Source organism: Cyclopterus lumpus, chromosome 3, assembly GCF_009769545.1.
Source record: "Cyclopterus lumpus isolate fCycLum1 chromosome 3, fCycLum1.pri, whole genome shotgun sequence".
In the NCBI taxonomy this organism is placed as follows: domain Eukaryota; kingdom Metazoa; phylum Chordata; class Actinopteri; order Perciformes; family Cyclopteridae; genus Cyclopterus; species Cyclopterus lumpus.
This window is the reverse complement of record NC_046968.1, coordinates 15,234,594-15,259,993: the sequence shown is the minus strand read 5'-3', so window position 1 is coordinate 15,259,993 and position 25,400 is coordinate 15,234,594. Positions and strand designations below refer to the sequence as shown.

Here is a 25,400-nt window from a genome sequence, read left to right as displayed (position 1 = left end):
TTGCACCAGTGTTCGAACCCTGACCACTTTGCCTTATAAGAGGCAATGGCGCATCTCACTCTTGCTGCTATACAGACAATCCAGGCCTCCTCAGCCTGTCCCTTTCAGGAGTTGAAGCCTAGAGGGAATGGTCCATAGTGGGCAATGTGCCAATTGTACGTCCTAAAAAAAAGCTTGCCAGAACTGGTGGATGGTGCTGAGCGACCATTCTAGGGCTACCAGAATGACCTACAACTACTCCTGCCTCACACTATCCAACAGGAGAGGGACAAGCAGAGCGACATTAAGGCGTAAAGCAGCTTTCTTGGCCACTATACAAATGATTCACCCCAAAGGGTGGATTGTCCTGCTATGCCAGGTAGAGCCATAGCAAGCCATGGGTGCTGTGTTGGTTGGCAAACAGATCTACTTTCGATTTCCCATTCCAGGTCCAAATCTGTTTCAGTACCTCAGGTTAAGTTTGGCATTTGTGAACAACTTAACAGATGAGGTCACTCTTACCAGCGGTATTCCCTTCAACAGGTGTTGTGGAGACCCCCAGTAGAGTAGACTGTTCTCTGCCATGGGAGGAATGGTAACCAAGTGCCACTTGTGCTTCTTGGCATCCAAGCAGAGGCTGGCAAACCCCCACCACCTGAATGATGGTCAATGCTGTCTCAGTCCCAGATACTCCAGCTGTTATTGTGGCAGTGGGCCACTATTTTTACAGTTTATTGTTAACCCTAGCTTAGTTAGTTGTAAGATAAACTAGGCTGTGTGGAACAAAGCCCATTCTCTGGACTTGGAAACAACGATTAGGTTGTTGAGATAAAAGAAGATCCTCATACCACAGTTCCGTAATGGCTGCAGTGCCGTGTCCACAACTCTGCTGACGGTGTGGAGTGCCAGGAAATAGTCAGAGTCACCTCGACATGAAAGTAACAGTTCCATTATCTGCTTGATAGCCATGTCTTGCGGGCAAAGGGCAACCTGTTTAGGACCAGGAGATACAAAAATGTTGTCTTTCTTCAGAATTAAAAGTACACAGAGTAAAAAGGTTTTCTGTTTGAAAATCGTCTCGGCAATGAGGCCAGGATATGATGATCACTGACAATGTTCTTGTTCTTCTAAGTTAACAGTGGTATCTTAATAACATTTTTATAAGTATGATAGAGACCCATTAGTAGTGTGAATTTGGAGAGAAGAGACAAAACCCTCAGTCTTCATTCTGTCCAAAACTTGTGGAACTCACACATGTCTGTACAAAAATGCTTGGCAATCCCTCCAATAGTTGTCTAAATATTTAAGGAAAACTCAAACAAATTAGCCTTTTGGTCAAGTAAAAGTTATGAAAGTCTGTAGAATATGTCCTCAGGTACAAAATGATGTGGAAAGCCAAAGATGTTAAGATATTCCAGTCTGGACGAATGTGCTTTGACCAACTGATTGACCCTCAGTAGTGCCGTCAGAGTTGCTTAAACAATTGAAAGTTTGGAAGTTGCACCTCTTGACTTGTTAAGCTTTGGTTGAACTTGTGATGTATTTTTGCACAGAAATAGTATTATACTGTATATGTTTCTCTCTTTGCACAAAATGTGCAGAGGGCTGCAAATTCCCCGATTCAGAAAGCTGTTATTTTCTATGACGTTAAACAGTCTTGTCATCTTCACTCCTGGCTACATTAGGTTGTCGCAGCCTCACTGTGTGGAGGAGTCTTTGCTCTCCAGATCTCTTCAGCCAGTACTTCCTGACTCACACTACACTGGAATGAGAGGCATGTACAGAGACGCTTGCTCAACATTTCAGTGAGAAGAATCAGACCTTGTGCTATCTCTGAAAAATCTCTGACAAAAAACAAACACAAAACAGTAAATGCCCTTTTAGTGACAAAATAAAAATGTGTTTTTTAACTCGTGAGAGAAAAGCAGCGCTATATTGCTGGAATATTAACAGAAGCTATACACATGGCTTTTGAAGGATAACTATCCATCTGTTCAAAGGGCGAGTGTCCGTGTCATTCTGTGGTCCGTTTCCAAGCTGATGTCCTTAACTGCAGGGTTATTCCTGTACAAGAAAATAAGGCTTTTTAAAAGGTTCTCACTAAGGAGATTTTGGCCTGATTTCATCATTTCTTTCTCAAAATGCTTGCATGCAAACGTTTTGTTTTTTTCATTTTAGAAGTTTCCATGTGAAGATTTCTCCAGCACTTTTCCACTCAGTGAAACATTAATCCAGGAAGCTTCACTAATATGTGCTGATAATGTATTCTTAATTGGTTTTTTTTAAATATAGTTGTAATGGTTTTAAATAATTGCTAATGTGTAATGAGTCAGTCTCTTTAATATGTTAAATAAATTGCGGGAAAAAAATGAAAGAAGGTGTTAAGTTGTTAAAGGAGCTGAGGAGTTAATCAACAAGTGTAAGCTAACATGGATATATCTGAATTAAGAGGGGATACTTGACTCATTGTATCGTGGACTTTCTTGTGTGAGACCTAATGCAACTTTATTTCATTAGTTATCTTGCTAGAAGACACATAAAGGTTCATGGCTGCACTCTGTGTTCCTGGTCTACACTGACATTCCCTGTTTTGATAACAGAGTACTGTAATAAGGGCACTTTTTCATCTTCTCTTTGGAAAGAAGGCAGATACCAACTGGGAAGGAGAATGTGGGAAACTGTAGCCTGATTATTTAAAAGCTGTTAGCCAAAGAAAGGCTGCAGTGCAGTATATTTATATCTGATCATATCCATACCAGACTTGTATTTCTGTTGTTTTAGCCCCTCACAATGGACACACGTCCACACCTCTTTCTTTTGAGATGGCAGTAATGTAACTGCATTTGTCAATAAACTAATATTAATGTGGAGGAATCGATGTCCCGAATTATCTTTTTGTGCAACATACTGAAGAAAAGTGATTTGACTTTAACTGTTGCTTCTAGTTTAATTTAAACAGCATTAGCCATGCTTACATTTCTTACACTTGAAATCAACGTTTCAGACTTAAAAAAACAAATAGTTTTTTTAGGACTTTTGCACAGATTACATGTTGAGAAAACAGGAAAATAGAAAAGAAATATAAAAATTAATCGTGGTTAAATTCCATTGAGCTATACTTCAGTTACAGGGTCCTGGTATGGTAGAAATATTTGCATTTAATCTTGATCAATGTTTAAGTTACTTATTGTGTTTCTTTTATTAGTTGTTGACTTTACTCAATGGCTCTGATCAAGTTTAAATTAGTTATTTAGCTGGGTGTATAGGTCAGAAATGTAAAAATGAAGTTATTAAGCAACTGCTGGCCTTGAAAGTTGCTCACCCCCCTTCTACCAATCTACATGTTTCTGAAAGTATCTGATCTGCTGCATGTTTAATTTGGATTTGTTTGTTACAGTTCTCCTAAATATTAATACTTTTTAAAATTAATTTGATGTACTGCGTCAGCGTTTCATAGTTGGAAAAGCAAAGGTTTTACTAATAACATTAACAACACCATGACCCTGAACCTGAAGCAGCTAAATGGACTTCGGCCACCATTAATTTAATTATTTACAGAAGCGATTTTTCTAGTTACATTTCAAAATGCCTTCTGTACAAAAGGCTGAATTCTGTCTTTTATTACCACTTATCTACGTACAGTAAATATGTCTTTCAGTACTACTCAAACACAAATATGTAAATTATATCATCTCTTTGGAGCAATTTCTTTCCAAAAGAGATGCATCAATACAATACTTATATAACTACGTCATAAAAAAATGTAGTGAACTCAACAAATTATTTTCCAGAAAAAGGTTTTTACTGAAGAAAAAAAAACTATGGTCATTTTATAATTTTATAGCATATGATTGTATAAACATAAACATAGATGAACATCAATGAAAATCAGTTACATAAGGTTTAAAATACATCTACTCCTCTTTTAGCAGGTGAGAGTAAAATGCTTTTAAGAGGTTAAACTCTTCACGTTTACATCAGTCAAAGGTTGACATACAGTGTTAAGTCACACAAGCTAAAATATAAACAAAGACAATTAAAAATGCATTTTAATTCTGAATTAACATTTCATCCATTCATATCTGAGGCTGACAATATCAGTGGTCTTGAATGAGCTGACATGCTTGCATAAATTCTACCAAGAAAATGACACAAGTTTTCACGATCATACCGCACAGTACAAAGAGAAACTTCCTCCCAACACATGACAAGTTGCTAGTAAAGGGTTAATTTCAAGTGCGGTGACTGAGTCTCTGAGCATCCAGCATCTAGGGGGGGGGGTAAGGATCAGGGTGTAGTGGCTGGAGGGGGGGTTGTTATTGGGGTTTGCGGTCAGAGCAGCATCCCCCATCGTCTCTGTGAGTGCTTTAGTGTAGTTAGTTGAGGAGGTATACATTATGGGGGTAGTTCAGTGGTTGTCAGTTAGACTGGAGACAGTCACAAACTCAAGGTAGGTAGAGATAGCTGGACAAGGATTGGCTGACTGTCCATGGCGAGCAATGCGGTGGGGATGGAGGAACTGGGAGGGCAGCGAGTGGTCACAGCCTGTAGTTGCCATGGAGATAACTGGATTTGATGGTTTATGTGGTTTGCCACTGTGGACGGACTAATGAGAGACAGGTCAGTGATGAGGAAGACGCTACCTCGTCCCAAAATTGATGTGGCTTCCTAAGAGTTCTTGGTGACCATCTTCATCGTGATGGTCTTCACTTCTGAGTACTCCTTCAAGCCGCTTTCTCCCCTGAAAACAGATCACAGGAAATGTAAACAATTCTGCTCATTTAGTTAATTTCATGCTGACAGCAGCATTGAAATATAGAGTGTACACTGCTGGAAATATCGCAATATCCTCTTTGATTAAGATTTATGACATACTCAGCAATTTTGGAAAGTTTCCAAAACCCCAAATCAGTATTAGTAATATTGTGGTTATTTGTGAATTCAGTGGGCAGGCAGTCAAGTCATACTCACAGTTCACGACCATTGCCAGACATTTTATATCCTCCAAATGGACACTGTGTGCTTAGAGCATTGAAGCAGTTTATCCTGGGAAATACATAAAACATTGATCACTCTTGTGCGTTTGACTCCTGTGGTTTGATATTGTAAAATGGTGCATCATTTTGTCCCAATGTATTAAAGCTTCATTGAGTTTAAGGTATTCAAGCTTCATCGTTGTTGCTATTCTTGAAACCCTCTGGATTTAACAATACAATTCCCTTATTGTTTAGCAAACACAGGTTGTCTATTTGTGAATTTACTGCACCAGCTTGGGAAGGAAATGGTGAATGAATGCTAAAAAGATTAAGGCTGAGGTCGAGTAGAAGTGGGGACACTTTGAGATTGTGTGATTAGGAGAAAGGTGCAGCCTGAAGACAAAGAGTTTTTAGTCTGAGAAAATGGCCATAACCTTAACAACAACAGGCAATGCAACAATCATCATAAATGATCATGAGACGATTCCTGGTTGTCTGCTACTTTTTAAGAAGATGTGGTCAGTATCAGCTTTGAGGTAATATTGTTTAGAATAGACAGGATTTGTTGAGGAAAAAAAGAGGGTAAGAAAAGACCATAGGTACTAAACAAAATCCTCAACAGTGGAAAAGAAGTGATTGGAGAGCTAGCAGAGGAGTGTAGTCAGTATGACAAGTGGTGAACAATTCTTGGCAGATGCAAATATTACGCTTATATTTATTATAATATAATTATACCTCTACTCGTAGCCATCTGCAGGTAAATACAAAAGTAACAATACAAGTTCAGGCAAAGTCAAGAACTACAATTTTGTGATCATTGCATTGGTACAAATTATAAAATTAGGGTGTCAGTTTACATTAACAATTTATATTCTGCACTGTTGTCTTGCACTGCCATGTTGCTTTTGTATGTTTGCTTTTTACGTATATCTCAAATATCTGTGCTGAGGGAAAGAAGTGAAGGAAGGAAGGAAACCATTTCTTTGTGGCTTGTCTAACGATAGTTAAGTGGCACATTGCCAGTCGACAGTTTCTGGATGCCAGTGTCTGAAATGGTTGATTTTGTCCAACATGAGAAATATTACTGATTGTAGCTAGAAAAACAGCGCAGATTAAACTTACCAGACAGTGCCAGCCTGCATGGCTGTGGTTATAGTCATGGCTTTGTTGATGTTGTTGGTGAATACAGCCGCAACCAAACCATAATCTGTGTTGTTGGCTCTTTCTATCACCTCCTCGATAGTTTTGAACGTCATGATCAGCTGGACTGGGCCAAAAATCTGTAAAAGGATAGTAATAAAGTTAATTTACTTACCTTATTTGTATTTGTTATAATTATATATTACCGGTCACATATAAATAAGTGTGAAGGGTTAAGGATAGGGGTTACCACCAATCATCTTGCACTAAAATTTCATCCAGTTTGTAATTTTACCAATGGTGAAGAGTAACATTTAAGTACAGATAAACTTAACTTAAGTATTTCATTTTATTATAAAGTGGTTCAAATTAGCGCCACCTCGACCAGCTAGAACATTAAATGCTGCTTACATGTTATTGCCTCAATAATAACATTAGAACAAGATAATAACATTATATATTATATATGGTATAACACATCATTTTAACTTTTAATTTTGTCAAATATTTTTGTCAAATATTTAATTTATTGTAGGGTTACTGTTGTGTTATTGTGTGTTTTTGTTGTGTGTGCGCAACAAAACAAATTCCTGGTCAACTGCAATTGATATGGCAATGGATTATTGAATTTTGTTTACTTTTAGTATATTTTGTTGATAATACTTTTGTATTTTGGCTTGTGTAAAGTTTTAAATATAGGACTTTGTCTTGAATGGAATATTCTAATATTGTGATGTTAATAATACTTTTACTTGAGAAAAGAATCAGGATACTTCTTCCACCACTCCATTTAACACAGTTATACATGCTTAAATTGTGCTGGAGTTATCAAAATCCCTGTTCTTTATCATCGTACCTCCTCTCTGGCTATGCGCATGTCATCCTTCACATTAGAGAAAACAGTGGGCTCAATGAAAAACCCTTTCAAGCCCAGAGCTTTGCCTCCACACTCCATCTTGGCCCCTTCACTGATGCCGCTCTGGATGAACCCCAACACTCGATTCTGCTGCTCCCGGCTGATCTGTGGAGGTGGAGGACCGACATTATATGAGAGGCCGGGACAAAGAAGACAAATAAAACAAGACAGAGAAAGACACATTTTGAAAGTGAAATATAAAGGTAGCTGTAGATCTGTGGACCTCACCTGTGGACCCTGCTCAGTGGTGGGATCAAAGGGGTTGCCGACTATCCTCCTCTTGGCTCTCTCCACACTCCTCCGAACAAACTCATCATAAATGGGCTCCTCCACAAAGATGCGAGAGCCTGCTGTGCAGCATTGGCCTGCATTAAAAAACACCCCCTGATGGGCCTGTTCTACAGCCAGGTCCACTGGAGAGAAAGGGAATTTGTAAATCAATAGCTTGATAAATTGGTTTGTAAATTTAAAAACTAAACCACAGGAATAATATTCTTAAAGGTTCATTATTAAATAAGAATTCTACTTTCTTTCTTGTGAAATAAATGTGAATGTTATGCTAACAGAAACTCTTGTCATCTCATCTATATGCAAAAAACTTCATTCGAAAAAAGAAAAAGTAATGTGCACAGTATATTGTTACAAAATTTGCCCCAATATTTATTGGGGGTTTCCTGTGCAAATCTGATACCTGACACCTGAGAGACAGGACCCTGCTGTTGCGCACAAAGGGTTAACGGACCCCTGTGATTTATGGGTCTCGACTGAAGCACCCGACTGAGTCAGGGTCCATTCTCCTGATTTACAGGCCTTAGGGAGCCCCTCTCACGGCTGCTGAAAGCATTTGAAAGCCTCAGCACCCCCAGTTTGGTGAGCCACTTAGAATTCATATGAAACCCATTCATCAACAGGTTTTCTTAGCACTACAAAGCTTCTGAGCATTTTAAGAATCTCAGTCCATGTGTGTCCATCCACAGACTGCAGGTCCTGAGAATGGGACACATGACTAAACAAAATAGTGATAGTGACGGACCACCTAGTGAGGGTGACTGGAGCACTGAATAAAACATAACTTGAAAACTCACAATCAGCATCTGCAAAGATGATGTTGGGACTCTTTCCTCCCAGCTCCAGCGTCACTCTCTTCAGGTTACTCTTTCCAGCTGCTTCTTGGATCAGCTTGCCGACCTAGCGAATAAAACAGATTTGGAGTTTACTCACAGAAATACAGACACACAGCCAGATCAGTAAATCAGATGGAGCCATTAAATAGCTTAGAGAGGTTGGTTTGCTCCAAACAGTGAATGCATCGGTCGGCCAGCTGAAACATGAGCTCTGCAAACACACAGAATTAATATTTATTTTTATATTTTTAGAGCAATAGGAAAATAAAATGATGTTTCAGCCGGAACTGCATCTGATGTCTAATGACGGGCAGGAAGAAGCAACCACGAGGTGTGTGGGTGGTGAAGTAACTACCTGAGGATGGTATGAATATGGTACACAGTAAGGGATTTGCTGTGTTTTTTCTTTTACATTAATAATACCTTGGAGAACAGGATTGCTTGATAAGGTCAACTCATCTTCAGAGGACCCTACCATTGTTTTTTCTCTGTAAATCATATATACTTAACATTTGTTCTGACCATTTTCAAATGCATAAAGTGTCATCTATTTGTCTTGTATTACAATGTCAATACTTAAGCATTACAATGCAATTTAAGGGCAGAAAAGTATATATTTGGTTTCCTCACAATGTAAATGTGACACCAAAGTGAATGCAAACCTGAGGTTCACACAAACTCGAGTGGTATCAACCTTTCCCACATTGTCAAAGTATTCCTTTAGGATTGAGTAAGTAGTCATGGTAATGATGTGGTCATTATGAGTACGCCTTTATACATCCTATATCTAATTCTTTAGAATTGGTTTCATCATCATGTAATTTGCTTTATTTCCAGATATTCTCTTTCAAACTTGTTCTCATGAGTCTCTACTGAGACAAATCAGCTGTTTTTACTGATATTTGTTCAATGTTGTGAAATGTTATTTCAACTCAAAAGATTAGAAGCCTGAGAAACTTATCGCACCTTCTCCTCACGAACCTTACACCCTAAACAAGTATTCATCTTCCTGTTACTCATGCAGCTCGTTTTAATTTCCGAGAGAACTGACAAGATTATGTGAGAAATACCCTTACAGTCTTCAATTGAAAAAAACCTCCAGCATGGAAAAGACTCATCTTCTCTCACTGCCTTATCATGTGTCGGAGTTGCTGTAATTCACTAAGATATAATGGAAAACGAGAGAGTAGAATAGTATCAACTGCTGTGCTGTGGCTTGAACCGAAGCAAAACAACACAATACTTGGCTTGTATTCAATGTTGCTGATGTGTTTCGTCTGCCTTTGATGGGAAACACAAAGCAGCTGACTAAGGGGAGGTTAGCGTGTTTATTCAGGAGTAAAGGAAACACACTGGTCTGCGAGACTCCTCCATGTGGAGTCACAGCCACATGTGAATCAGTATGAGGATGAGTTGTGGTCCTAAATTCCACCTGTAGCTACACCACCACCCTCCACCCTGAGGAGATGCTGTGGTGGCCAGTATCCCCCCACCACTGCTACTACAGTGTGGTGACTCACTGTCTGGGCATCAGCAGTCTCTTACAGCACTGGCTCATTCTCTCAGTAATTGACTCCAGATCACATGAAACAACAGGAAAGCTAGTATAAAAAAAACAAGGCCACTCACAAAGGAAATGTTCAATCAAGACGAGATGATAAAACAAAGAAGATGTTTATGTTAGAAGGTACATTTATGTCAGCTCGCGTGCACTCACTGATTGAGTGTGTCTGTGTGTGTGACAGACCGGGATAGGAAAATACATGTTTTGCGTTATACTGTGCTGGATCGTAAAGACACAACGTTATAGCTGAATATATATTCATCATCATGCTGTTTAGTTTTGAGTTAGTTACTGTTTCTGTTATGGCTTTTCAGGGACAGTAATATATACCTGTATAGGCTTATTGGAGGTTGCTCTCAACACATACACTTGCTTCCTCTCCAACACTCCACTAGAGTCCAAACAGAGATTGCCATACACCACAAGGCTAATCTGAACATTACATAAACCCGGCTCATTTACCAAACATGCATGTGTGTACTGACTGGACACATCAGAACATACATTATACATGTGGGTTACCTTGCAGTTAGAAATAACAAATGTTTATAACTGATCTTGCAGTAAAATAATCTGCTGTCAGTCTAGCCTGAGGTATGTGTTCAGACCGCAACACCTGCACCCGCTCAACACCTAACATGGTGTATGTCCTTGATGATTTAGCTTTCCATTTACAGCCCCCGTTCTGTAAAGTCACTAGGGTTTATCCTGATGGTAAGTTCAATGAAATTTGTGGTCGAGGTGTGTTAATACAGCAGAGAGAGCGGAGGGGAAACAGAAGAGAGGCAGTGTTTTTCACAGAGATGTGTTTGTATACTCTTGACAGTGCAAATATGTGCATGTGTGCCAGATAAAATCAGAGCCCCCTTTCATGAGTAGTAATGACAGGGCACGCAGCACAAGACCCCATTTGTTTGTCACAACATCCCCTAATTACCCAGCCTGCTCTTATGCTCTGCACATGTTGGTCACTGTGTCACTTGTGATGACAAAAGAGAGCAATAGGCAGCTGATGGTCTGAGTCATGTTATTAGAAGTACCTCGGTTGATCCTGTGAAAGCCACTTTGTCTATGCCCATGTGCGAAGCAATCGCAGCTCCTGCCGTTGGTCCGAATCCTGGCAAAATATTGATGACTCCCGGTGGAAACCCAGCCTGTCAAAACAATATGAGAGGAAACAAGCTTTAACGGAGATGACAGCAGAGCCAAGCAAAACCACAGGCGGTGTGGGGGAATCCGGACCCAACCCAACCTCCCGACCAGCAAAGAACCGACAGAACGTCAAAAAGACGAAGGCGACAGACAGATAGTCTCCAGAAAGAGGCGAGGCGAGAGAGGGCAGGGGGGAGACGGGGAGAATGTGGACACTGAGATTTGTACAGCGTGATTAGGTTTTCTACATTAGTGGGACGCTGCATTGTTCCCATCTTGTTTAACTTGGTGTTTGCCTGTATTGTACACAACTGACTATCTCTGTTGCTACTGATGTTAACAATACAATGCACTGCTATACCACATTTTGGATTTGAGTTTACTGCATACTTGTATTAGTCATATTTAACCGTGTTGACTTGACCATCTTAACTGCTCTGTAAATTAAGCTCTGTGTGTGAGTGCTCTTTTGTAATTTGTCAGCACTGATATTCAATTTTCTATTGACTTTACAGGGAGGGTTGGTAATCTTCAAAAAAAGAATTGTTAGATTTGTTGAAATTCTCTTGATGTCTTGACAGCAATCAATGAATCAAATGCTCCAACAAATGTGTGACTGTCTAAAGACGGTAATAAGCCTGTCAAATCATTTAATTTGTCCAGAAATAAATTATTGGACGGGCTACCTGACTGCCTACGTGCGCGTATTCTGCCTGTGCACTCATCGCTCGTAACCCGAGTCTTCCCCAAACTGAGTACTGACAAACAAAGTACTGAGTTCATTATGATAATTTTGGGGGAGTGGTTTTAGAGGGAGGCCTGAAGGGTGAGTAATGTCATTCTTGGGGACTTTTATGATAGATTTAGCTATTTTCAGAGCTGGTGATGCTTCCGCCTTTCTTTGGAAAAGAGTTGGCAACACTGGTTTTCTCGAATGAATAGTTTAGAAATCTAGTGTACTCTTACTTGTTTCCCATTTCTCATTTTTCTTTACACTTCATTAAGTTCAGATTTAAGATTTGTCACTGACTAAATAGCTTGTTCAATTTTTTTCCCACATCACCATTCAAACAGACTTCAGTATGCACATCATTAAGTGAACATATCACTGTTTATACTGTCGCTCCGTTCAGCCCTACTTCAGAATATCCTCAGTTCAGTAGTATGCTTAGTCTTAACCTGATTGTAGGTCAGTGTGGTACTGCACTAGACTAGACAGGCACTCTGATAGGATTAAGCTTTACTCCGAGGTGTTAGCCCGAGTGCAAATGTTAGCGACGCAATGTCAGAAACTGTCAATAGACTGAAAACTGCCGTGCACGTTTGTCCTCCACACTCAGCAGCTTGTTATTGTGGTTTAAACGATATGACGTGAATGCAGCACAATAGCTCAGCAGCCAACTATTTGCAACAGTAATAACATTATGATTGTTTATGTGGCTTTGTGCAGTCTTTTAATAAACTTTTAACAATATTTGGTGGTTCATATATTTAACATCTTTTTTTCATCTCAGTCGCTATAAAAACTGTTCACAGAGAAGTGTGTGAATTATCCTGAGCCACCAGTGCATTGTTTCATCAAAAACATGTTGCAGTTAGTTTTTAAAGGGGAATTTTTAATGCTTTAAACACCACAAACAAAATTATATTGAGTTCCATTGTATTTGGGTAGCAGGAAAACTGCTACGAATGAAATCAGAACTATCTGCATAGCTACAGACCACTACGAGTAAGTGATAAAATATGTGTTTTTTTGTGTGTGATTTAGACCGTTTAACCATTTAACTCTAGCACACGTGTTGTTGTCTGGTGTTAATCTCAGGGTGGAAATTAGGATTACAGGCTCTGAAGAGATGTGTCAGATTGACACGTGACACTTTGTCAAACATCTGTTCTTTGTCACCTTGTGGTTACATTAATAATGAATTATCCAAATAACGTGTTGGCCAGATTCATAGTGAACACTGTGTTCTTGGCTAACTGAAGCCTGTAAGTGGTTCGCATTCAGTTATTGGGAGTATTAATGTTGGACTGGCCAAATAAAATGTTGGCAAACTACCACGTGAACACATGTGTGGTTAGTTGGCAAAGAGATGATGTACCTCCTTGACGAGAGCTGCCATGTAGAGGCAGGTGAGAGGTGTCTCCTCGGCCGGTTTGAGGACAACAGTGTTTCCACATGCGATTGCTGGACCCAGCTTCCATGCTGTCATCATCAGAGGGAAGTTCCACTGAGTGTGACACACACGCACACACAAACACACGCACACACACACACAGCGGAAAAAGACATGATGCATCTGACTGACACACTGGGTGGTCACAAGTCAAATTCAATAACTCATCGCTCTTAAGTCACTTAGTCTCATTTTTACGCTGTCTAAACATAGTCAAGTGAGAAAATGTTCTCGGCACTTGTACAGTATTTTCTCTTCCCACAGTATTCTGAGAAAGACGGGAAATTGCAACACATGTGCAATAGACCCATATCACTGTACAAAACACAGGCCTGTGTTATTTCTGCTTTGCACAGGAGCCCATGGGGCTTAACGCAGAACCACACGCTTTCTGAATTCTTGCACAATCAACAGTGTCTCTTACTCCTTGATCTTTTCCTCCCTTCTCACCATTCTTTTTTTCCTCAAACACACTAAATCCCTTCCTAGCTCTTTGGCTTCTCACTTCTCGTTCTCTATTAGTCAAGCTCACTGGCACTGTAACTTTTGGGGCTTACCCGCAGGATTTACACATATAAACAGTGACTGTTGGGGAATTACTGGAAAATGCAGAATGTAATTTAACAAAAAGAACAGACTCAAAATCAACAACATCTCTTTGACACTCAACCAATTCATCGTTTTATGTCCATTTCTATTCATCATATGTCACTTTAAGTAAGCGTTATACTCACAGGGATAATCTGTCCACAAACTCCAATGGGCTCATATCTTGTAAATGTCAGATAATCTCCATCTGTGGAGGAACACACGTGCACGCGCACACACACACACACACACACATACACACACAAAGGGAAATCATTTCTAAAAAAAGCCTGAAAGACATGAAAAATGTCACCACCTGATATCCCTGGTGTTGTTGACTCAACAAGTTCATTTGTAAATGAATCCACACGCAACATTCCTGGTTGCTTTACCCCAGTGAGAGATTACATTTCTTTTCGAGCCCCGTACAGCACAGGCATGTGTGTAACTGTTTTAGGTCATAGAGATGGGTGTTATGCTGGAAAGTTTGCTCATTCCTCTTGCATTACTGAAGTAAAAGGAGGTACTTCCTGAGGGTGTGCCATGCTTGTTCATTCTCCACAAAAAACAATTGATATTGAGAAATGTGTGTCTAAATTTGCTACAGCAGTTGTCAGCTGATGAAACATTGCCTCAAGTTGCAATTGGACTGGAATGACCAATGGTTGATGACAAGCCAATAATCATTTTCAATGGGATGCAGTAAGGTATGACAATGGAAACAAAACTATGTCAACCTTTCTCCTTAATACCAAAGGGGATGAAGCTGTTATTGTTCGGAGAATGAAACCATAAACCTAATAGACATGTGATTTTTAGGAGGAGCTCAAGTATCTGTGAGCTTTGTTTGGAAGTATGACTGCTGCAAGATGACTTATATTTCAATTTGGAACAAATAGTGTAAACTATAGTAAACTATATGTGAAGCCAAAGGTTATCCACATAATGTTACTCCTCTTCCATTTCACACTATCTGGGAAGACAAATTTAACACAATAATCTTAGCATAACTGCATAAATGCTGATGGATTGTTGAAATGGCTTGCACTTCATCCTGACAGGTGAACACACAAAGTTACTAACAGACTTATATCATACAGGCTACAGGAATACCCTTGTTTATTTCCTCTAAATGTCTAATAGAGCATTGAAGCTTAAACCAAAGCTCTGGCAGAATGCTTAGCACGGTTGGTTTGGCAGCAGTGTACAAGAGAAGCTTTGAGAGGGACAATACGTGGTATCAGGAGGTTTCCCATGTCCTCTCTCATTCTATTTTCCTTTTTTGTGCATCCTGTTGAAACAGACAGCCAACGTTCTCCTCTCCTAACCCCTAAATTCAACTGCTGTAGAGAGAGGACACTGATGGCAGCCTCCCCACGACAATAAATGTAGTGTTTGGATTGATCGCTAATTTGATACCTTACTTTGCTGAGTATAAGTGTGCTTTTTCTACAAACCCTTTTTGTATTCAACTGAATAATATGCCAGACAGCACACCAGAGCTGACACAGTTAGCAACTAGCTGGTGAACACAGTGGAACATTTAGCAGCTTAAGAGTCAGATATTTCCCTCAGGTAAAAGGGGTGAATATTGTACTTACATTGGTCAGGTGACCAGAAACACATCTAAAACAATAATGAGGCCGTGTACCTTCTGGTTGTATTAATAAGCAACTGGTTGCTACCAAGTTGTGTTTACAGCATGTTTCCAATGCCCCCAATAGGCCAGAATCAGCTATTGCATATTTGAAATGGATGTATTATGTTTTAACTCACAGAAAAATAAACAAAATATATCGTTGAGCCTCCAGCTCATATATTTGCTGCACAGGGGTAAAAGCTGGAAAAGCATGCAGGCTTGTAAGCTACAAAATGCGGCCAAAATCAAAAGGACAGTTTGGTATTTTTGTCATATTGGAATATACCAAATATCGTTCTGGCTCACTAAATAGCATGGTATAATCTGTATTGGAACGCAAGTTCAAGTTAAGACATATCTGATTGTCATAATCTGACCAAGAAACCAACTTTTGCTATCGTAGTTTTAAAAACTTAGTGAAGACCAAATTTAGTTGCTAGTTAATACCTAGGCCTACTAGCCAGGCATTTCAACAATACTCTGCTGTGTACTTCACTACAACTCTGCTGTAGTACTCATGCAGGGATCTTACCCATTGGAATGGAAGTACCGTGGATCTTGTCTGCATATCCAGCAAAATATCTCAGTGTCTTTATGGTTCCTTGGAGGTCCAAAAACAGGGTGGGCAGGAAAGGCTTCCCACTGTTCAGTGACTCAATAGTCTGAAGAGAGACGGGGGAGACGTTGGAGAAATATGTGATATAACCTTGTGATCCTCACATAATTCCATACTGTTCCCATCTTTACACTCTCCCGTGGGTGAAATGTGACACTAAGATAACACTAACCTACAAATACAGCCCCTAAGTTACAGTTATATGTTCTCTTTAAGTCAACGCAAGTTTATGAGAATTTTCAAACAGAGCGGCAACTCAAAGTACTTTGTACAAGATAATAAATTATATAAACAGACAAAGGAATAAGTGTTATACTACTATGCAGTTACAGTTCTGGTATAAATGTACAGGTACATAAATAGGGTAACAATCAAGTGGATGAGAGGACTTTTTGTTATCATATACATGCAGATAATAACATAGCTTTTTCAAACTGAAAAGGTTATTCACATTAATTCATTCAGAGACATGACAGTATAACTTACAGCGAGATAGACACTGTCTCTCTCCACCAGATCAGCCAGTTTGGACAGCAGACGCCCCCTCTCAGATGCGTCCATCCTTCGCCATACGGAGCCCAAAGAAAAGGCGACTCGAGCCGACTGCACCGCCTTATCAACATCAGCCTACGAGACAACATGCATAATAATGACATACTAACCCATTAAATAGGTGTCGCTTTGCACTTTTCATGACAGGAGCATACACCTGAATATTTTCACAGATTCTTTTTCTTTTCCTCAACATTTAAATAAGGAATAAGGACAGAGAAGAACAACTGTTAGCACACCAAATCATAAGAGATTGATTTCAAATTGCACTTCTGCAACATGGAAGCAGCTAGTTGAGATGAATGAAACAAGGTTTTAGGCTGTAGTAAGAAGAGAAACTGAAACTTGGTTTTCATTATCAAACTATCCTGTGCTGGAATGCTGGAATGTGACTAAGTACATTTTCTCCAGCAGTGTTTACTTCAGTAGAATTTAGATTATTTTCTATCTCTAATGCACTATATTTTAGAAGGAAATGTTGTACCCGCTTATTGATTGAACTACTCAGCAGTATATGAAGTAGTTCAAAGTTCCTCCCTCTTGATTTACAACATTAAAGTAATGCTGACATGTTAATTTATACATTATAAATATCCAATAATATTATAACACTGACATGGACTATTCTGCATAATACTTTTACTTTTGATACATTAAGTACATTTTGTTGCTTATACTTTAAGTGCCCAACTTTTACATGGAGTTTTTATATAGTATGGTTTTGATATGTACATACTTATATGTAAGATTACCTTGTTTTCAAAGAAAGACATGGATGGAAGATGCCATGCTGTATTTACCTTATCTGCTTCCTGAACCTCACAGATCTGCTCTCCAGTAGCCGGGTTGTAGGCAGGAAAGACCTTCCCACTAACAGAGTTGTGCCACTCATTGTTAATGAAGAGCTGAAGGGAAAAAAATTAAGTTTTTAGTATTTTCGTAAGCAGATGCATCAAATAATCTGAATATTAAATCATGAAAGCACTTTCCTTTGTATGAATTAAATGCAAAATGCACAAAGTGATTCTGAATAAACGTAGTCAAACTAACTTAATTTGATTTAAAAAGCAAACCAGCCTGAGTGGGAGATGATGACTATCTTACTTTTATTTTAAAATGTATGTTGTGTTTTGTCATCATTTCATCACATGCTTGTAGGCTGTGAAAAACAGTCCCAGCTCTTCCCGGCTCTTGTTGTGTAAGGGATATGGGAGAATCTCTGGAAATCTGGACAGAGATTCCTGCCTGTCCTGCATTGCTCTCTGGGGAGTGCTCCACTATCCAGACAAAGAGGTGGGGGTGTTGTGGGGGGTGCAGATAAATCCCTATCAGACACCAGACCCCCACCCACCAACCCACCCCCAAGCACACAGACACACGTTTCACAACATCGCTGCTCGTTTACGAGATCATAAAACACGTGCCGCGCTTGGTTTCTGTGATGCGTTAAAGCAGGTCTTCCGTTAAACAACCGCCTGGGATTCCAAACAGGACATATTTAACATCTATTAAGACCAAAGGAAAAATAAATGTTTACAGAGTCACAACGCTGATAATTATGTCACATAAAATACAAGCCAACCCGTCATAAGCTGATGAAAGGTGGAACAAAAAGCAAGGTGTGATTTGAATTCTGCAAATATATCTTACGTAAGCTAGGTCATAAGAAAAAGCACCTTCCTCTCTGACATGTTTAGATCCATTAGACAGACTACTCTCACACTGTTTTTAATGGCTGTCAGTCTGCCTGATAGATAGAGTGTAGGGAGAACATCTGCTGGCACAAATCCCTCTGTGTATACATATGCTCTTACCGTCCTTCTACTTTAGAGGAGTTCAGATGCACTGAGAGCAAACCTGAGAGCAGAGTTCAAGTATCCCACCGGCCTAAGCCTCCCTAAACTCTCCAACATGTTTACCTCCATAAACGCTGGGTTTTAAGCACTATTTAATTGGCTGTAAACTGTTACCCGTGTTTACTTTCGGGTTGGTATAAAATGCCAGGGAGTCTGAGAACTGTTGGAGTCGCAGCAAACACATCTCTCTGCCTCCCTCCTCCTCTTCATTCCCACGGCTCACAGGCTCATAATGCGGTCTCTCTGTGTATGAATAACTCACATGCAGACGTTTAAGGTGTTCAGTATCTGTGTGTACCACCCCACAGAACCATACGTCACAGACTCATTCCTCTACGTTTCCTTTGTACTGGTCACACACACCATCCCCCACACACCTTAACACACACACATAGAGATAGACAAGGCCGGAGAGGCTTCTCTCTACCAGCCCAGGGTTCTCAGGCGCCTTCCATCAGAGGCCACCTTTAATCTGACGCTCATTAAGAGCACTTCATAAAATTGTCAGTAACGATAAGGAGCAGAGGGCCAGCTACAAAAACAGAAAGTCCTGTAGAGCACTGAATTAGTTTTTAAATTTATAGGGGCCACTGAAGTGGGGTGCCCTAAATCAGAGGAGCCCCCTGACAGCCTCAACAGTCCGAGCAAGAATGCAGACCATGGGTAGCTTTATGCATGGCGTAACCCCTCTCACAAGACGCTGGTAAAGGAGAAAGGATGAAGCACGAGAACAGGGGAGCGGGCCGCCACCTAAATCACGGCTAGAAAAGGACAAATGTCAGCCGCTGTTTGGCTCGGTCCTCTTTCTGGACTCGGACTGGTGTTAGACTTTTGTCTCGTTCCATTGAGAGACTTGATTAAGATGACAGGGCCGAGTTGTAAATCAACTCTTGAGGTTTCTTAAAATTGCTTTTAGGATCATTTGGGCAAGTAGCAAAGAACACAACAATGAAAAAGCAAGTTCAAGGGTGCACATTTTCAAATGACAAAACGTTTTTTCTTTCCCATTCTCTGCAGGGTCCACCCCGTAACATGTTGGTTTCATGTTCATACAAACCAGTAAGTACTAAGAAATAACTTGGTGTCCAAAGATTTTTCAAAATATATTAATATGGTCTGCTCTTGCAATGCACAACTTTAAAATGAAAAGGTGAAACATATTTTGTGCCGCTTCATTGATTAAAAATCGCATTAGAACAGACAAAAAGCTGTGATCTGTGATGCCTGACGCATAACGAGGAGGCCTGATGTGGATTAAAGCTGAGCAGTAAGCATATAGGTCAAGACTTTCTGCATGGGCCACAGGGCAGCTGCAAACATTTAGCAACTCCCAGGCTTTTCTGCAAAAGCTGTCAATCACTTCAACGACGAGAGCCTGGCCATGGGGATAATGCAAAGTTATTTTGTTTGTTTGTTAATTTGGCCGTTTAATGCTAGTGTCTTAATCATCGCCATCCGTTACAAAAGGTTTTGTACACCCCAAAAAAATAATAATAAAGATTCGTCGTTTCTGGTATAGTAAAATGTTAATGTATTTTTCATATTGACAAAACTTTGCGTGATTTTAAGATGTAAGAAATGCCAAAACATTTTCTGCAGCCAACAAAACATCTGTTTGGGCAATGCTTCTTCGTTATGCTACTACTTTCATTTTCAACGGGGCGAGTTTGAGAGGTGGGATCAATTGGTAAGAGGGGGTTTTAATGTATGGGTTTATATATGTGTTTGATTCCACAGTCAGACACGTTCTAGCTTCCCGGGCACTTGCAACACTCGTCTGCGCAGGAAGTTTCATATCCTTCCCTTATCACAGGAACTCTATTTCCTCTCTGGCTGCATTTCAAAAGTCTAAAAACTACTACTGGTACCAGTTAGTGGAGAGCATGTGAAAGTGGAGACCAGCTGGTGTTTTTTCTCCTACTCCTCTCCACATGTCGTACACCGTGGAGCCTTCGTGTTTTTCATTCACACACCCACAGACAATGCCACCCTGCGCTCCTGGGTTTGGTGAGGGCGGCCTCGCTGTCACTGACTGGCAAACATCTCTGTCTCACCATTGGGTGTGGAAAAGTGGTTAAAGTTGTTCATTCTGACTCGTCACGCCACAGGAGTATTCAGTATTCAGGCCCATATGATGCTAATTTCTTATATATTTCTGGTCAGATTTGTGTCCGTTTAAAGTCTGTAATTAATTGATCCAATCTACATCCAAACCCCAAAACTTCCATTGTTACATATCTGACTAGAGCAAAAGAAAAAGAGAGAGAAAACACATAAAACAACAATAAAATGGACCTCCACTCTCACTACTAGTGTTTTTTTCCTCTTGAAACATCTGAGCTTTGATGGGTTTCCTGTGTACTTAACCAATCCTCTAAATCTCAGGTCAAGGATATGTTTAAAGAACAGTAGTTTCACTCGTGGGATCCATGGACAGAGGAGAAGTAATTTTTAAGAAATGTGATGCTTTTCCACAGACAAATAAACATCTAGAAAAGCACTTCTGTCTCTACTGTGTCTGCTTGGCAGAAAAAGAGCCAATACTCCAACAGATTTATGAAGCCAAGTGTTTTCCGCAGTGACACCGTAAGGATTTACACGTTGCTTGTCAAGAGGGCCGCAGACTGAAGGTATGGGAAGTTAACAGGGTAACCTTGCTGTCATTGTTCTTCCTTAAACAGTGATTAAGAGACAGGGGACACGATGTTGACGTGTCTGCTAAGATGATAATTTACACTCGCTGCACAAGTAGGCATTTCACACCAATGGACATATTAATGACAGTGCACACTTACCCTGTCACAATCAAAGAGATGTGTTTTAGAGAGTATGTGGCCATGTGTGTGCGAACAGAGAAATTGTGTAAGCAAAGGCAGAGAAGAGGGGGGAGAGCTCTCACTGCTCGTTGTGATAAATCATTTAGTTGCACAGTATCCCCTAACTTGGGCTCTGTTTGATCTTGATTGCAGTAAGATGGTGGTTTTGAAGAGAAAAAGTCCAGAACTGCAGGTCAGGCTCTGGCGAGGCAGGGCCACTAACCCACACAGTGAGACAGGGTCATAATTTATACCCTGGTGGACAGCACCGAGCATCGGGGAGCCCCAAGCCTCCATCTGTGCTATCTCAATCAGTGACAGATTGATGGAGCCTCTTATTCATCCAAATTGAGTGGTTGTCTCTGCATAGACTGCTTTACAAATACTCTGGTGTTCGGCAGACAGGTTCTGCAAAGGTTCCTATGGTGAAAGTGCACTGATGTCACCATGAGCAAAGCAGCAGAGAAAATGTGTAACTATTGATTAGTTTAAGAGACAGGCTGTAGTTGAGACAAGGAACAAGGCCAATGAATTGGATCCCTCAATCTGGTCTTTGTTAGTTTTCTATTTGTAGAACTATTTTCTGTTACTACCCTATGAAAGAATTAGGTTACAGTAAAAGCAAACTGGACCTACAACCTGGACCTACATACATTCTTATTGGTTGACTAAACTGCAATCATGTTAAAACATTAACTTTTGTGGAGGGTAAAACAATGAGCTGACTTGCATTTTCACAACACACAATATTTGACAGACTGCTCCTTCAAAGTAAAAGCAAAAAAGTTATTACCACCCTTGTAAAATGTGTCCCACTAAACGGTTTAACAACTCATCATCAGTGAACGGTATGAAGAACTACAAGGGCCAGAAGTATCACCCACAGTTTCTTTAATTATTTGCTTTAATTATTAATAAACAGTGTCTCTTCTCTACTTCTACCACAAGTGAAAAATATCAATAAATAGCTATCATGGCTCTCTTATTTATGGCTTCCTTCGTGGTCCTATCAACCTTTAAACTGTTTCTGTCTTGTAACCCAGCTGTTGGAGCCTTGTAGCGATAGAAATGTGGGGGTAGGGGACAGGACAACCGAGAGAGAGCTTTACTCCTCAAGCTTTTAGCTACAATAGTGAGGGTGTATGAAAACTAACATTGTTGCATACGGGGATATCAATAGACTAATAAAATCTAATCTTGTATAAATGAACACAAGAAGGAAGATATCTTTGCTGATACTATCAGCGGTTCATGACTCGTGAAAAGTACAAGGGGCAAACCTTGACTGCAGTATTACAAGCTCATGTTATAGAAGCAAACCTGTGAGGCAGTGATACTGTATCAGTCATATCTCTATCTCCAGGGTGGCTCACATGTAATAGTCCCATTGCTAAACAACAAAGGTATTTGTATGTAACTTAGGAGAAGTTTAATATAGTCTTCATGTTGGAGAAAAGTTGAATGTATCTGAGGACAAATACATCTGTGTGTGGAAGCTTGCAGCTCCATCCACACGTCCTGCAGGCCATGAACAGCATTACATGTTTCCCTTGCAGTCAGTGGAGTGGAGAACAGGAACAGGGTGTGGGGGGAGCCCACGCCAGGGGTTCCCATAAATCAGGGCCCTTCTGCCCCCTATATCCACCAAACCAACAGGGACTGGATGATCCAAATTCCAAGGGGTTAATTCACCAAGTCGCTCCCTAAATGTCCTCCTGTACAGCGTTTTGTCCCAGTCTTTAACCAACACTCTGCACTAAGAGGGAATGGAAAGCTTACAGCCTATACCACATGTATCTTCACAAACAGCGTGCCCTTTGCACTTAAAACACTGAGGTATGTGTTACCACAGAACAATTATAGCAGTGACTGGACTTACACCGCGCTATCGGGAATCTGACCTCTATGAGACGTGCCCTTTAATCTAAGTAATCACAAAACACTTGCTCTGCAGCTAAAATATTCTTTCAGTAGCAACAAAACTTGTAAACACAGTAAATATTACAATAATCTCAGAGGATCTTTAACTGATGACTTAAATTTACTTCAAAGTGTCAAATATGTGCATATGTATGTGTCTATGAAAAGAAGAAGAAGAAACTATCAAGACATTGCAGAGATGGTATCAAACATATGAGAGCCATTTTCAACATAATGACTCGTGGTGGGTCAAGACTCACATTCAAAGAGCGAAGGCTTTAAAGACTGTGATTTACTGATTAATGATTGATTCAGTTATGTAAGAGTGTATGTACTGCTATGCTTTTATTATGGTAACAAAATGTGGAAAAATTAACCGCTCAAAGTAGGAACTATACTATTCTCACCAGATGTTTTAATCAAAATCTCTCTGAAGGCATGTTTTTTTATCTGCAACATGATTTGCTTCGTGACTCAAATAGAGTTCTTTGTTTGACTCAAGCTCTTTTCTCCAGCTGTTCCTGCATCTTTTTTCTCCCACCCACACACTTCTGACTAAAGGACAATCCAAAAACTGCTCTGATACCACATTTTTTCTTTGACGTGTATTTTGAGATTAAACAGTTACTCACTAGAGAAACATGCTCTTATTAATGAGAATATGCCTTAAATTACTGCCACATCTTTGGAATTTACTAAAATGTGCATAGAGTCTTTGAAAGAAAATACTTTTGAGACCTGGCAGAAAGAATTTGGGTTGTTTTGTTTGCCCACAAACTCAGCTTTTGCCACTGATACCAATCATTGTGAGAAATCAAAGACAAATTAAATTAAGAACTTTAGGACACATCGGATACCACAAAGTTATTGAAGTGAAACATTTTAATCACGATGAAAAATTTGAAATAAATAGAGAGATTTGGCTCTGATCTTGCAATATTGCAATTTTTACAAGTATCCCTTTAATTACTTTCTTTCAACTTGAATTGAAAAATAAATTGTATTAAGTAGCGTTTCATGCTGTAACATGGGATGACGTTGGTCTGTCTTCAGGTGCAATGTGAAATACATTAAAATAAAAATATGATATCGTAAAATATAATTATCCTCGTGACACAGTGTTATATACACTTTAAGACACTTTCACTTTTAAACAAGCTCCAACTATGACATGTCTTATTACAACGTTATATCGTGCTCCTAAAAGCTGTTACTTTGTAACAATTACAATGTGCCAACGTGTATCCGAAATCAGTTATCAGTCTTTACGATAATTTATTGATAGAGTCACATTTTAAATTGTAAAAATCAACGTTTTGGTCAAGTAACGTGAGAAATGTTTATAAAAATATGTTATCAACTTAGTTTAAATTGTCTTGTCCAGGCGTTATTGATGATTTAATTCAGAGATACAATGAGCACGTGGACGCAGAAGAGACTCATCGGGACTTTTAAACGTACAAATCGTCAGTTAATCAGGAATAAAGTTGAGTGAGGCGAAGTTGTTTCAGCCCCGGCTCTGCCTGAGCTACACGGGCTGATGCTGACACACGGAAAGTTTACTTCAAACAGAGCAGACATCCACGAGCACAATCAGAGTCGGTGTGCGCAAAGCGAGTCATTCGGCGGCGAGAGAGTGGAGAGAAACCGACCTTGGTGTACTTGATCTCCGGGTTGGGCACCGGTGAGGGCATCAGCTGGAGGGATGCCATGAGAGCTGCGGGGTCGCTGTTCACCTCTCCGGGGATCTCGGTCTTACTGGAAGTCATAGCGGCTGTCTCTCCACTCGTCTGCCTGCTGCGCCTCTCGGGGGTTTTTCAACAGATTTCTGATTAGGACTTTGGGTTTCTTCCTGGGTTTATAGCCAGGTGTCAGCCGCAGTTCATTTTCATTGGGCAAAGAAAAGGGCTGTCCTTTTGAAAATTAAATTCATGCATTTACATAAACGACCTCAGCCATGCGTGTTGAGGAGGAGAAACACTTCCACCCCACCCACCTAACACTCCCAGTACACTCCGGTTCCACTCCTTTCACCAACCAGCAGCCGACAGTTTTTCTAAAGTAATTCATAGTTTTACACACACAAAAAAGAAAACACTGCGCCATAAAATAATAAAAGAGTTTTGACTTGAGCGTTGTGTAAATCACAGGTATTATATCTGAACTAAATAATGAGGCCGTTAATGACGTTATACCTATTTGCTGAAGGTATATATTTGGGCCCCTTGACTAAAACAGCTATAGTTCCAACTTATTGCTGCATACTAGTCAATTGAAGCATTCATATCGATCTGGAAAAACAATCTCACAGCGTCCATGTAGTCGCTGTTCTGCACGTGTTATGATATCACACGACCTTTATCAGTTGTAGATGTTCAAATTTCC

At 40.0% G+C, this 25,400-nt stretch overlaps 1 protein-coding gene across 1 annotated transcript; it reads right to left on the bottom strand.

Annotated features, from left to right (window-relative positions):
• Positions 1 to 3,759: 3,759 nt before the first annotated feature.
• On the bottom strand, positions 3,760 to 24,902 carry aldh1a2 (aldehyde dehydrogenase 1 family, member A2). Its single transcript, XM_034559305.1, has 13 exons — positions 24,668 to 24,902; positions 17,224 to 17,328; positions 16,358 to 16,498; positions 15,788 to 15,917; positions 13,763 to 13,824; positions 12,954 to 13,082; positions 10,740 to 10,853; positions 8,097 to 8,199; positions 7,240 to 7,424; positions 6,952 to 7,116; positions 6,078 to 6,235; positions 4,951 to 5,025; positions 3,760 to 4,720 (listed from the first exon to the last, which is right to left on the bottom strand). The coding sequence occupies exons 1-13, from the start codon at positions 24,782 to 24,784 to the stop codon at positions 4,648 to 4,650; spliced, it is 1,557 nt and encodes a 518-aa protein (XP_034415196.1). The 5' UTR covers positions 24,785 to 24,902; the 3' UTR covers positions 3,760 to 4,647.
• Positions 24,903 to 25,400: the final 498 nt, after the last annotated feature.